The sequence below is a fragment of the Anopheles funestus genome, chromosome 2RL (assembly GCF_943734845.2).
Source record: "Anopheles funestus chromosome 2RL, idAnoFuneDA-416_04, whole genome shotgun sequence".
Taxonomy (NCBI): domain Eukaryota; kingdom Metazoa; phylum Arthropoda; class Insecta; order Diptera; family Culicidae; genus Anopheles; species Anopheles funestus.
In genome coordinates, this window is record NC_064598.1 from 76,169,395 (window position 1) to 76,184,835 (window position 15,441).

A 15,441-nucleotide genomic window follows, 5' to 3' on the forward strand; every position below is an offset into this window, starting at 1 on the left:
CACTTTGGTGTTGGTGCTGACATTGAAAATGCTACTGTGGAATGCAGCTGGAATTAATCGTCTTTGGGATGTACCCTTAATAATGCTATCGTTGTTAATATATGCACGAATATACGCACCGGTCGTTCGAGTTCCGCTTCCGAGCATGTGTTACAAGTAGATAATTTTGATTTACTGTTGAACTGTTTCAATTATATGGATGATAGTGTAATTAGTTACTATATACTATTCAGTTATGGGTAATTTACAAATAGCACTTGGTCTAACTTGGTCTTGGTAAACATCAGAGTTTATTAGCTAAATGATTCACATCTAAATATTTTAAACCAGCAATACTATCTTTCGAATGAATCTTTTATTATGTATGAAGCTTTTATGTAAGATAATTAACATCAATAAAATCTATTTGTAAAATATATTTAGAGAACTACGAGATAGTTCTCGAACATGGAGGCGCCTGGTGGTCCAAACCTTGAAAAGATATTACCTGAAAATATACTAAATAAAAATGAACTTTTCATTTTTAAGAGTTCATGAACAGAAAGATAAAAAATAAATTATTTATTTTATTAATTTTTATTTATTTAACTTATAAATAATTATTTATTTGTCCTATAACTAGCCATTTACTGTATTTAGTTCACTGAGATTGGGTCTATAATGTTATATTCATATCGTATAGTAGTTATCGCGTGATTTTTGTGATTCATTGCACTGCTGTGCAATGCAATACATCAGAAATACGTGTGGCTTCTTCTTATAGTTTCATCAATGTATGAGATCATATCTGTTGCGTTACTCCAGTGAATAATTCTCATGAAACGATGAACTTGCTTATTTCCTATTGCATTCGAGATCTCTTATGTGATTTCATTAAACTACATGCAACGATGCGAAGTGCTGCTTACGGTTATCTCCTCCCTCCGACCGGTTTTTGGTTGTGCTCTATTTGTTTTTTGGACAACCAATCCAGTTGTAGCGAAGAACAGCAAACAGTAACAGATAGTAACTCTATCAATCGTCTTAAAATTCATCTCTCGATTCTAAAACCAATCGCACACAAACAGTGAAGGAAGACAAGGTTCTTAAACTCGCTCAAACCAGTGCAGACAATAAATTCGTGTTTGGGTTTTCCCACCGTTTCCGAATCAAGTTTCCGTCCCGTACTTTCCGTATGGGGAAACATTGTCTGGTACGCATTAAAACCGCAAACAACAACTCGGAACCAAAACAAGGAAAACTTCGCAAATGTGTCTCGAGTGTTAATGATATCTGTGCGACAGTTAAGCGGCTTATCTTGAGCCGGATGGGCAAAACCTGTCATCAATGTTCGCGATCGGGTTCCGATCGGGTCGCTGCTACAGATGGGCACCCATACACCCTACCTTTCTACGTTACGTACGTAAGTGTGCATGCGGGGGTATGTGTGTGTATGTGCATTATGTCTCATACGGTTAGGGGTGCAAATATGTAAATTAAACAACTCTGCCAGTACGGACGGCAGTTTCGAACGATCAGCAGGCAGAAGCGGTATAGTTGTAGCCCGGCAGCGACAGTATCATCTCCACGGATCACAGCAGTACCAGTGATCAGTCGATCGTATCGTCAATCGCGTTCCGAACGTCAAGAGTTTCGGAACGGTCGTGCTGGACTACCTATACAGCAATAGGATACTAGAGTGGTTGTCCAGGATACTACAGTGAATGTCTAGAAATTCGCAGATCGTGGCTCCTCTTGTGTTGTGATATTACGACGATCGAGAACAGTAGTTGATTTCAAGAAAGTGTGTTTTTGGTAAAGAAAAACTTCCATAGTTCCGCAACAAAGCCATACGCAAGTGGACTGTCTTTCTTTCTCTTCTATCTCGCTCTCCTTCTCAATGTTCTGGAGCTGGTGGGGATTCCGGTTTCTGTTCGCCCAGGTGCTTAATCTCGGCTATTTGTTATAAAAACTGTACTACCGGGCGCCGTCGAAGCAGTTTGGTGTGGTGGTGTTGATCGTTCGTAGCAGACGACGTGATCAGTCGACGGTGTGTGTTGAGAGTAATCGTAGTACGTCGCACGTTCCTCTCGGGATTACAGTCGATCGGTTGTGCCGTTACCGGTTCTTGATGGTTTCAGTGTCGACGGCTCGTCGCTGGGAAGGGAAGATGCGCAAACGGGACGCAAGCGTGGTACTGCTCCTGTTGGTGATGTGTGTTACGCTAGTTCCAGCAGTGATAGGACAGCAGCAGCAAAACCTTCGACAACAAATTCTGCCCGTAAGTCGTCGTTCGTCATATGCGCTTCCCGCGGCACCAGTGCCGGCAGCACCAGCACAACCACCACAGGTTTCATTGCAGCATGGTGCCGCATTTCGCTACAACCCAGCGTCAGCAGCAGTGACTGAGCTGGCACGTGTGATCGGCAGCATTCTCGGACAGCAACATAAGGCGGCCGTCTTCTCGCCGGTCAGTATCGCTTGTGCCCTATCGCTGATGCTGATCGGGGCCGAACAGGAAACGAAGAACGAGCTGATACGAGTGCTCGGCTTCCAGCAGTACAGTGATCACCTGCACAACATCCATCAGCTGTACAGCGAGATGTTGAAGGATTTGGCCAAAACCGAGTTTGATCGTGTACCGCCACGCTGGCGCACCGCGAACCCCTGCTACGACGACGAGGACGAAGAGGATGCAGCGGCGGCAGCGGCTGAATTTCCACCCGAGAAGGACGTCATACGTGTGACGAATGCGGTATTCGTGCAGGAGGGATTCCCACTGAACGCTAGTTTTACGTACTACTCGAAACGGTACTACAACAGCACGGCAGCCAATGTTCCGTTTGCCAGCAATCCGGCACGGGCGGCTGGATTCATCAATGCGTGGGCACAGCGCAGCACGGAGGGTAAGATACGGGACATCGTGTCCGAGTCTGTGGCAGCAGAAGCGGAAATGATCGTCGCCAGTGCGCTCTACTTCAAAGCACTGTGGTCGGAACCGTTCGAGCAGCAGGCAACGGAGCTAAAACCGTTCTATCCGGATGGGTATGGGCGTGAGGTGAAACTAATACCGACAATGTCAACCGTCGGCTGCTATCCGTACTACGATGCGCAAGAGTACGATGCGAAAATTGTCGGTCTTTCGTACCAGGGCAACAAATCGGCCCTGTACATCATCATGCCGAACAACTCCACCCGCCAAACTATGCAGGATTTCCAGCGCCGTCTAACACCGGCCATGATCGGTGAGCTCGTCTCAAAGATGGCACAGCGCAAGATGTTCCTGCAGATGCCGAAGATGGAGATCACCAACACGATCAATCTGCGCGACATACTGCAGCGGCTAGGGTTGCAAACGATCTTTAACCGTGGGCAAAGCGATCTGTCCGGCATGATTGCGAAGCAGCAACAGATCGAACTGTTTGCGACACGGTTCGGTGAGCCAGGTGCTGCTGGACCGGCAGATCCATCGTCGGTCCTTTTCCCCTCCGATTACTACTATTCGCAACCGTCGGCTGACATACGGCGTGGTAGCGGGACGAACAACGTCAATGCTGCGGCAGCCGAGTCGAGTCGGGATCGCGTGCCAGGACCACAGCTGCACGTGAGTGAGTTCATTCATCGGGTCGTGCTCGACATCAACGAGAAGGGTACGGAGGGTGGTGCAATCACGACGTCCACCATCTTCCGGGCATTACCATCCGTTCATTTCCGGATCGATTCACCGTTCCTGCTGCTGATCGGTCATGACGATACGCGGCTACCACTGTTCTACGGTACGATCTACGATCCAACGCCCTAGGCGGCTGGTCGTCGAATGAGAAGGTACGGGCAGGAGCAGCTCGATCCATTTCTTGGATGACTCCCATGTGAACCAAGCGGCAAAGCAGGAAGATGACCGTTTTCTCTAATAATGAAATTGCGTGCAATTACAAAATTCTAGTTTATTTTACAAATAAGTGAATAAAATATTTTATATATATCTAGATCTGATGGTATTATATATTGAGACGCTCGTATCTTGTTTTCGGTTGTTGACAGAACGTCCTACATGAGTATTGCGAAGTACCAAACAAAATTCTACCTACAGAGCAACAGGGTAAGTTACCATATTGGGAGAACCCGTCTGGTAGGTGCATTATCGGTGCTCTGGGACTTTGGGGTTTTTATGCTGTTCTGTGATTAAGCTCTTGGATGGGTATTGGGTATTTCTAGTGATAACGTGGTTGTTTGCTGTTGCTCCGGATGATGTTGCATTGTTCTTCGATTGCATCGTCCACTCCTTATTTAGTAACCCTGTAATACGAGTCCGGTGTAATACGAATTGATAATAATAATAATTGGTGTTTTAATTGTTAGAATCCAATCGAATATGGTTTTAAAATGTATTTTCGTATTATTTTAATCGATTTTAAAGTTTTGCAAATGAAATGCATCGTTGAATTGTATGCACTTCGACCACTGTACTGCAACAAAACAGCCTGAATGTAGAAACCAAGAATTATTGCATACATTTTGGCGCAACATCAAACTTCAAGGTTCGATTTCGTTGCTCGAGTGACACATACAGGTAGCACCCGAAATACTTTATAATTTCCATTTATTTCCTTCTGAATTGAACAGTTCAAAATTCAACTTCCTTCCTTGCTTCTAATGTATTCGACAAAGAAAATAAAAAAAAGTTTTATTTTGTAATTGTAGTACTTGCAAAGCCAGCATAAGAGTTGGTAAAGTCCTTACTTTCATGTGAACTTGAGCGAGCTGCTTTGTTCATTTTGAAGAACTGAACGAACGGTACAGGTTTTACGTTCATTTTCAAAGGTAACAAAAACGATAACACCACTAGTTATTATATTTTTACATTTATTTATTCTTAAATCCTAGACTATCCTAGACTAACATCTAAAGCTGTGTATTACATTTACAAGAAAAATAGATAACATGTAAGACACGAACATTCTAAAATCCTTTACTTGTATCAATCAGCTCAATTTACCGTAACTGTAACTACGAGCGAGTCTCTCCCGTTCGTTCTATCGATATGGATCGACGACCATACCGTTCGTTCGACCTGTCGTTCTAGGTTGCGATCTAAATTGGACGTGCTGTTCGCTCGACCTGTATTCACAGTTGTTGACGAACGAAGTTCGTTCGATCATTTGTTTGAACTGAACGAACTGCACAGTTACCGTTCTTTGAACCCAACTCTAGCCAGCATGTCATGGAAGCATTATTCCATGCTGCAATACTATCTGGTGAAAATTTTTAGATCAATAAATTTCCGTAAACGCATTGCCATGCAAAAACGCATATTCAGATGCATTTTTTTACGTTTTGCGTATCGGTATCCAGAATTTATCTGAGTCCTGTGAACCGATTGACTTGAAATTTTCACCAGATATTATGTCTATTCTCCCCAGCCCAAAAAGAAGATATTTTCGAGGCGGCATTTGTTTTTTATTTCTTTTACGAAAAGTTGCTGTGGAAAAGATCGTGATGAAATAAACAAAAACCATATCTATCAAAGATTGGTTGATATGGATCAAAAATGACTAACAAATGATTCCTGCCGTTTGAAAATGAAGAATGCAAAATAAAACAAAAGCATAAAACTATAGCGAGGTTTAACAGAATGTGCTTAAAATACTAATTCTTTGTTGAACCGTGAAGCATTACGCCTCCTGCAGTGACACATGACAAAAATAGAATCGTTTAACTAAATCGTGAGCAACGGTTTGCACAAAATAATTGCACGGTTTACAAAGCTGGCGCACCAACAGTTCTCCTAATAGTGACTTGCAAAACTATAATCCCATGTGGCAACTTCTGCTGGTGCACCAGCATCGGTCCATAGTCCAAAAAGGGAAACCAAACGTACCGCTGAGTAGCGAGATGAGTAGTGACTCATCTTGATGTTGCCTTCACGGTCGTTTGCCGGTGCGCAACTTATCCGATTGTATTGATTTTCTGGAAGCGGCATGCCCCGGTAAAGTTCACCGAAACCATTCCAGGCGTGTCGTGCTCGTGGATTTACATCACTGCGTTTGTTTGGGATGTCGATAAAAGATGTCGTCATAACTTTAAACATCCGTAATCGAACGGTGGATTAACCAGGACAGGGTGAGAAAATTTTTAGGATCAGATCTTTGGTTGGGCCGACATACAGTAATTCCATTTGTATTTGGCGATACAAATGAAGGAAGGATACCACTGGAAGCTAATGGTTGGATGTGGCATGCTTTTCGGATTTTCCTTCTTCCCATTCTGCTTCGAAGCCGCGAGAGAAATTCCACCAAGTTCATAACGCACGATGTGTCTTATGACGTTCGAAGATGAATGATGCACATCTCCGGGTCAAAACCCATTAGAATGAATAATAATTATGATTAGTATAACAGTGCACTATAAATACTTGACAGCCCCATTAAGATGTTTAATAGCTTTGAACATAAAAGCAGTCTAATTTGTGACCAATAAACTTACTATATCCACCATTTTGATGTCAAAGTTCAAATAGATTACCGTTAGATAGTGATGTATTTATGGTCGTATGAGTAAAACCTAGTAAGGAAGTAACAACTAAGTAAGGTTAAACGTACCATACAGTCATAAAGATTTTTATATCATTGTGACGTAAGCATATTGCAACTGATGCAGTCGGTGATCACCAATGTCTTCAATATTTTGTCAGCAATTAGTAGTTCGAATAGTAGGATGTCATATTAAGGATGTTATCTACCTTCCTTATATTCTTTGGCTCATTCGCAGTTGTTCGTACCTTGATCGTTTTTTCTGCTTAACAATGCGTCTTTGAATTTCGTGGTTTGCCCCGATATCCGAATTAACGAACGTATCAAGGTAGCAGAACTGTTCTACCACCTCGAGATCACCGGCATCAACTCCACATGTAGGTCCTATCAAAGTCAAAACCGCCAGCAAACAGGTACCTTGTTTTCGAAGCAATAATTCTCAATTCAATTCTTTATTCCTCGCGCTTTATTCGGTAACATCGCGATTGATGTGCCTCGGATGATGTCAATGTCGTCTGCGGAGCCAAAAGAGCTAGTGAAAATAATTCCTTCAGAATGTATTAACTGGCACTTCCTCTCGCACCTTCCAAAGCTATGTTGAATAACAAGCATTAGAATCCGTATGTTAATACATACATGATGTTCCACAGGTCTGATCGATGCTGTCGTAGGCCACCTTGACGTCGATGAGTAGACGGTTCGTGGAGATCTGGTGCTCACGGCTCATTTTTGGAGGATCTACCGCAAGTTGAAGATTTGGTCAGTTTCTGGATTTTCCTCCAATAAACTGATACCATCCATGTCATCTAACATGTCAATGGTTTTTTGTTTGTGATGATTTGTGAGCTTAAAAAGTCGGGCGCTATAAAAGTTAAAAGATTAATCTGATTTAAACGACTATCGTAGAAAATAGCTTCGAAAGATCTCAACTCGTTTTCTGTGACCATCATATGTGATCACCATATTGCATGCTCGTTTTTTGATACTCTACTCGAGAATGAAAGACATGCTGTGTTCTGGATGGCCTTTTGCCAACCGTGTCGCCATTCATGAGATACGCAGTAAAGTTCTCAGAATTATGAATGACTGCAGCTGCTGAGTTTGTACATCCTGTCAGTCTTATCACAAACGTTATAGTGTTAGCAGACATCTGCCCTTTGATGTAGAAGAAGAAGAAAATGAGAAAAGATTGCCGAAAAAACGGATGAAGAACGAACGATGACGTATGCCGACCAGCGGTAGATTTCTTGCGTTATCTTTCCGACGTTACACACACGAATGCGACGCATGGTTAACTGGTGTCGCAGTCACCTTATCAATGTAAACAGAGTAGCTTGCAATTCCATCCCCATGATGCAGGAATTGAATGAGGGTTGCGAATTTTTTTTCGCAATGATACACTGTTGACCCAACATCTTACTCAGTGTATGTCTACACATAGTATGCAAAACAGAGACTCCAAACAGCGTAATATGATAACGCAAATAGGCAAATGTAGCCGAATTTTTTTTCGGACAATTAAAAACATTATATTACACATGCTTATAGTCTAAGATTTAAATCTTTTAAAATACGTGACGATAGGAAAATGCTGATATTTGAATTGATAGATATTTCTATGTTTGTATGTTGAATTGGTTTAGTGCACATTCTCCTGTTACGTCTCCATACTAAGTTAGTTGATTCAATATGGGTTGACGAAAATGGCTTAAGCTGCTTAAAAGACGGGTTTTACAAGCTAAAACTTGAGTAGGGGACTTTAACTCAAAATACAAAAAAGGTGTAAAAACATACAAAAAAAAACAATAAATTTAAGTAGAACACTCAATATGACTTAATCGTTATGCTCATTAGTCTCGTGTAATCAGCAAGAATTTTACGAATTTGTTTTTTTTTGGAGATGAATTAGAATAATCTCTCTGTTCAACTGCTCTTGCGTCTAATCGACAGAAGCATGAAAAATCATAAAAATAATTTGTTTGAAATATATAATAGTTCAAAACTCTATCAAAAGACATTCTAGCTTTATTTTCAGTTATTCAGTACACTTTTCTATTTATTTTACAGTTTACAGTTTTTCGCGATGGCTTCATAGAATTTATCAAATTACAATGCCTAGCGGGAATGAATCGATCTGTGATATGTTTTTGAGTTATTCAAATAATACTCTTGCTGTGTATAGCTTTGCCTCAAGAAGGGTGTCAGTAAACTTCACACGTCTTCCACAGCTCTTTGCAACTTTGGATCCATGACCCCGGTGGAGTTCAAGCATCCATCTGGGCCAGATCAATCTCTTCTGCACTGAGCAGTCTGTCCCGGCTCACCGGTACTTTGGACTTCCCAAACTCTTGTGCGAGTATTGAACGGAACAGTTCTCGCATGCTGGATTCCGACAAGGATAACAACTTTGGGAGGTCAGAAGAAAGATATAGCATAGCCAAACAGTTAATTTTTCCACGAACCAGAAAGATCGTACACAAACTGGAGGACACACACGTGAAGGCAACACAAACTAAACACGTTTTATCGCATTTGCACTACCTGGATGGGAGTGCAGCATTATTTGCCATTTGTGCATATTTGTCCTTTTACAGCACTACTGCTCCCCAACCGGTGTACGATACTGCCATGATGATTCACTTCGTGACGTGCCAAACGCATGGGCGAAGATGGTATCACAGCGCAGTCGCGCTACATCTGTTTCGTAGCAGCGCATGGATCGTGCTCAGAGCGTAACCGTTTCCTATAAAATTATTTAAGCGTCGAACAAAATCATTCAGTCTGGTGAGTAATCTACAGCGTGCCGGTTGTGCCCGTGTGACTCTAGGCAATACACAAGTGAGCGTGTTATATCACTACAGCAAACCCTGAAATAGAAATTTTGGCCGTGTTTTAATGGTGAGTTGGTAGTGTTTTACTTAGTGCGAAATGTGTTCTTTAGCAAGGATTAGATTACATGTAATTGTTCGGGACAGTGTGATTGATTTCGTGAGAGAAGGAAAACAAAACAAAACCTTGGCATTTCTTTGTTTCGGATCGACAGTTTGTGGGACGAGCCTGGGAATATTGTCGTACATCGGGCCGAGTGCTTTGTGCCGGTACAATTAAGGGCATTCAGGCAGCGCACTGTTGCACATTGTGTGTTAATTAAGTTTGTGCAGTACGGTGCTGTGAATGGTGCAACGATGCAAAATTGTTCATTCTGACTAATAGCGTCTGACTTTTCTCAACTGTCATTCGTACGGGCTAGTGCCTTAGTATACGCTTAAGTGTAATGTCATGATCAAGAATGGCGATCGTGATTTTTTTTGCGTAAATATTATTGAAAAAAAAGACAGTTGGTTAACTTTTGCGCTTCACAGTGTATTGATGCTTCAATTTGAGTGTTAAATTTGGAACGCTTAGAAGATTCTCGTAGATTATACGAGAAATTAAGAAAAATTAAAAAAAAGAATTAAAAAAAAATTAAACAAAAAAACTGAAAATCGTGTGAACCACTTGCAACCGGAATGATTCCTGATGTGATTGGAAGACTAGAACTCATCGAAATAGAATTAGAGCTGGTAATATCGTTTTTTTTTCTTATTCTCTTTATTCTTTAAACCTTGAACCAAAGACGTACCACTCTATGTCATTAGTGATGCTTTGCGGTTCGTTTCATGGAAGATTGTTGTGTTTTTTTTTTTCGAAATACAAACTCATCTCAAACTATACCTAACGCGCAACAAACAGCAAGTGTAAGCAAATTATGCACAGTTCCATCAAAGTCCGGTTGGTGGTAATTGCAAAGTAATAATCGTAAAAAACCCGAACCGTGCCATTGAATGAGAAGTTGTACGTCGCACTTTTGCGTTGGTATTGTTGTTGGAAAGCGGAAACCTTAACCTTTGCGAATGTTCTGAGCCCGGACGATCCCTCACGTCTACGCGATCACCCCGCTGTTGGTTGGTTGACGTATTGTTTGTGATCTTCTTTTAAAGTGTTTCCTCAACTCGTTCAGTAGGTTTTGTTTGTTCGGTCGAGTTTTTGCCGCTGCCAGTCGGTTGAATATTTAACATTAATTAGCATCTGTCTCGTGGTTTTATGTTCATGTGCAATACGTCAAAGTAACGTTGAAGAAGGCAAGTAGAGGGTGGTTTATATTATACCACCCAGTACCGGTTATGGTTCTGAAGGTTATATAGGTTTTCAAGTGAGGCGTTAGCAGTCGATCGATTTCTTTGCATCTTAATGAGAAACAAGGACCACTATGTATGTCCGATACAGAAAGCGTAATGATTCGTGTGAAAAATCTTTCTCCAATGCTCCATATGGTTTTACAATGGTCATAGGCTAATTTTGGAGAGTAAGTTGAACGACCAGTACTTTTGCAGAGCTATTTTCGAGTCATCTATTCCAAGTAGAGCGGTTGTATTATGCATCATCATGACATCTGCTAAATTAAATTTAAGTTCTCAGAAAACTGGGCAGATGTTTTAAAGTGTTTACGCAGGAAACCTGTGATGATTTCATTTTATTTTTCTTTGTATACTCTCATTTGTGACCCGCATCTGTGAGCCTTGCTTTCGCAAGCAGATTCTTGCGTCACCGGCAACATTACTGAAGGATGTGATGACATGTTTGTAAATAAAACAGAACGCCGAATGATGAATGAGACCGGCGGGAGTTTGTGATGTTGGCACCGGTTGAAAGTAAAAGTGATGTCACATCAGCAATTGGTTCAATGGAATTGAGATCACAAAAGTATACTTTGTGAGGGTGCACACGTGATGCCATTTTGTGTAAATTTCGCTTTTGTGATACTTCAAAGTCGAAGGTCAGCCCTTTCATGGTTTAGTTTAGTTTTAGTAGGGTAGGGGGTTTTGGAGCGATCCTGTCGAGAAAGAGTATCCATTTTATCGCCCCAACCACATTACTTACGATCATCTGCCATAACACTTCTGAGCTGCCATTTGTTGATTTCTTTATTGCATATAATTTATTATTATCTAGTTTAGCTTTAGAAGTGGAGGGGTGTGGAATAGGGGGAGGGAATTTGAGCCGATCCGGTCGAGAATGAGAATTCACTTCATCCACATCCATCCATCCACTTCCAACCACATTAGTTACGATCATCTACCACAACACTCCTAAGCTGCCATTTGTTTCTTTCATTATTGTATGTATTTTATACATATTTCGTTGAGAACTTCGATCGAACAAGCTATAGAACTACTGCAAAGAAGCGTTCACAACGGGTGCCTTAATAGGTGAAGGGAATGATCGTGTCTATGAGTGAACCTGTTTTCTATCGAGAACGTTTCCTTGATTGATGGTTATATGGACTCGATCGTATATTTAGCATTCGCTTGTGGCATGTGCATGAAATAGGCAAAGACAAAGTCCGATTAAATGCAATAATTCTCAACACACTCACATAGCACTGGCTGCTGTACACGTCGAGAGATTTAACTCAGTGTAAATAGGATGGTGACAATCGATGCGGAAAGGTATAGTCACGATGCATACTGTAGGTAACACTGTTTGACTTGTTGCGAAAGTTATCCACTACACAAAGCATTACAATTCCTTCAATACAATGCTAGACTACGACGCAGTAGTCGTGAAATTGTTGTGTCGTGATTACCGGAAGCGATTTAATCGGAACATCAGTCGTAGAGCAATCGACACGATTATCTCGAACTCCAAGCAGTACGGTATAGTTGTCACGATTATTACTAGCGGGATCTACTAGAGTGTAGTTGACAGCTGTCAAGATGAAAGATCATGGAGAAATGACATAGAAATTGTCTGAGACCCGACACTGACTCTGGAGTCCTTGGTTTCTGGAGTCCAACTTGCACGTCCACATCGAACTTGCTTGCATAAGGTAGTTCCTAAAGTATCAGAATTTGTGTGTTCGAATCTAATCTGGGCAGGCACTTGCCTTAAGATAAGGAATCATTTTCTGAATCTGTGTAGAGGAAACAATTCTATTACAACAAGTACTTAATTCTGACAACTTTGTAACTCGTTTTTTTTTTGCAAACTTGTTGAATTGTTGAAAAATCGCCCAGAATCACCTTCATTCATTCTCTCCCCTCACTGAAATATGACTTGTTAACCAAGTAACACTTACAGGTTTAGCTTAATCTTATTCGCTCCATTCGCTAGAAATAATTGCTAATCCTTATGCAATCAGTGTTCGAGAGACATTAATATTATGACGCAAATGGAAGGCTTCTACACGTACAATTTAATACTGGTACCAATTGTTTAGCTTACTACGAGAAACATTCGTTGCTCATACTAACTGCCTAACAGTAGCTGTCATCTTGCAGAAGAAATTTGATTTATAATTTGTTGTGTATCACTTACCGAACAACATCATTCGTCTTATTTAAACCACTACCAGACAGACTACTCGTCTACTTAACTAGAAATGCAACGGTCACGATCACCGTTAATGGATGGTTGATATTTTATTTTATATTTATAAGCGGCACGACATTAATTGTGAACAGTGTTCCGTCGTGAGCACGATAAAAAGGTTTGGATTTTCCCGATTTTGGGTTTATCCAATAACAGTTCACTTAAACTTGTTTCCACCCAGTGTAGTAGCACGTGTGGCTAAGGGGTATGACAATAAACCGCCATTATGCATTGCTAACCGGCTCACGTAACAGATATCTCGTTCGAACTGAACCGTGTGTTGGCCTTTTCTTCCTGTGAACAATAAATGGGTACTGGGAGCGGCCCGATGATGCATATAATAAATGACGCCGGTTCTACACGACAGGACAGGCTATCAAATCGCATCCGTACGTGGTAAAACTAAGTCTAGTAAGTGATAATAGGCCCCGGGATGATCTTAGAGATCGTTAAGCCAAGAAGAACATGTGCAATAAAATATTTGGTAAGAATGTTTGAAATGTTTCATTAGTTTCATATCTTTTTTTGTTGTTTTTTTCTTCTATTCGCAGCTAAAATGAAGCTTTCTCAAGCGCTTACGTTTACATTATGGTTACTTCTGGTACCATTAGCCCACGGTCAGTGGGTTCGGTATAATACACCATCACCCTACGCGAAGTTTACGCCAATGGTTCGTTCGCGGTTGGCACTGAGGCAAAACTTTGTCAGTGGTTCTACACCAGCTGCAGCACCTCCGACAACTAGACGACCAGCAGCAACATCGACCATCGGTTATGCAGCCACCAGCCTGTCCCTTGCTCCGGAAAATGATTCTAAAATATCGCAAGTCGTGGTAGACTTTATGATGCGCATTAGCCGAACGCTAGTGCAACGCAATAGCAAGGCAGAGCTAATCTCACCGGTCAGTATCATTACCGTGGCTAATCTGCTGTTCCTCGGATCCGGTGGTGTTACTCACCAAGAGTTTGGAAAGGTCCTTACACCGTCCAACATGAACTGGAAGCAAATGCATCAGCGGTACGGCAAGGTGCTGGCAAATCTAATATCACCAGAACCGATTGACAGTCGGCGGGATCAGTGGCGCCGCCAAACGTGCCCTCACGATGAGGATTATGAGGATATTCCTCGTACTCCCGCACCGAAGTAAGTACCGAAATTCTAAAGGGAGATTATCACCGACGGGACTAACTCGTTTCATTCTATCCACCAGATCGCAAGTTATCCGGCTAGCCAACGGGATCTTCTACCAGAAGGATCTCCCGATGCGTCAGCAGTATGTAATGTTGGCTCGCAGTCTCTATGGTGCACTGGTACAACCGATCGATCCACAAAATTCGGGTGCATCCACCGCAATGATCAACAAATGGGTCAGCGACGTAACGGCGGGCAAAATTCGCAACATGATCGAGGGCTCACTCAGTCCCAGCAGCAGTGTGGTAATTGCAAACGCGCTCTACTTCAAAGCCAAATGGAAGACTCAGTTCGAACCGCTCGTCACCCGTGATTCCGCATTCTTCCCCGATGGTCTCAATGCACCGTCCTATCGCGTGAAGATGATGACCCTAACAGGTTGTTTACCGTTCTACAAAACCCGTGATGCATTGGATGTGTCGATCGTGGGACTACCGTACCGAGATGATTCAAGCACGATGTACCTCATCCAACCGGCAAACTCGAGCCGAAATGCCATCAGACGTCTGCAGGCGTCAATTACCGGCAAAATGGTCGACTCGTGGATCGCACAGATGAAACTATACACCGTGATGGTGCGGATGCCCAAAATGCATCTTAGGAACAGTGTCGATCTGTTACAATCGTTCCAGAAGCTGGGCTTCAATTCCATCCTTAGCCCAGCCAAGAGTGATCTTTCAAACATGATCAACAACTCTACCACGGGACAGAAACCGTACGTGAATCAGATCCTGCACAAGCTGGATCTGATGATCGATGAGGAGGGAACGGAAGGTGCTGCCGCTACCTCCGTACTGGTCGATCGTATCGGTCCGCAGAGACAGTTTAACGGAAATGCACCGTTCATCATCTATCTGCGGCACGATGCCACCGGTTTGCCACTATTCTATGGACCGATCTTTGATCCGCGCTAGAAAACGATCTGCACAAATGATCCTCGCGGAAGGATTAACCAAAGAACTTATCGCATATGTATGAGGCGAATGTTGGGGAATGTTGTACTAGCAAGTCTTGCGTCGCAAATATTTATTTAACCGTTGTGTATTATCACACTGACCCGTGAGCGTATTAGGAAGCTACAGTGCCCAGCTATTAAAAGACGATCGAATTTGACAAGCAATTTACATAAAAGTATTATTTTTTTTTAATTGTGTAGTAAGCATATTAGAAATAACAGTTCCATGAAGTGCTAAGCTAAGCGATAGTTAGGCTCACCGTGTTTAGTTATATTAACCTGTATCAGCAGTTGCTTTGTGTTGTAGCTGGTTATATCCTTAGGCAAAAAATTGTACGATATAAGCTGAATTAAATCTAACTAATTAAACTAATG

The 15,441-nt window shown here is 42.0% G+C and overlaps 2 protein-coding genes across 2 annotated transcripts; both read left to right on the forward strand.

Annotated features, from left to right (window-relative positions):
• The first annotated feature begins 1,436 nt into the window (after positions 1 to 1,436).
• LOC125763930 (serine protease inhibitor 28Dc-like) lies at positions 1,437 to 3,965 on the forward strand. Its single transcript, XM_049427666.1, has one exon. It carries the CDS (start codon positions 2,111 to 2,113, stop codon positions 3,779 to 3,781), a length of 1,671 nt encoding a protein of 556 aa, XP_049283623.1. The 5' UTR covers positions 1,437 to 2,110; the 3' UTR covers positions 3,782 to 3,965.
• Positions 3,966 to 9,263: 5,298 nt separating this feature from the next.
• LOC125763937 (serine protease inhibitor 28Dc-like) lies at positions 9,264 to 15,439 on the forward strand. Its single transcript, XM_049427675.1, has 3 exons — positions 9,264 to 9,407; positions 13,472 to 14,063; positions 14,131 to 15,439. The coding sequence occupies exons 2-3, from the start codon at positions 13,477 to 13,479 to the stop codon at positions 15,023 to 15,025; spliced, it is 1,482 nt and encodes a 493-aa protein (XP_049283632.1). The 5' UTR covers positions 9,264 to 9,407; positions 13,472 to 13,476; the 3' UTR covers positions 15,026 to 15,439.
• Positions 15,440 to 15,441: the final 2 nt, after the last annotated feature.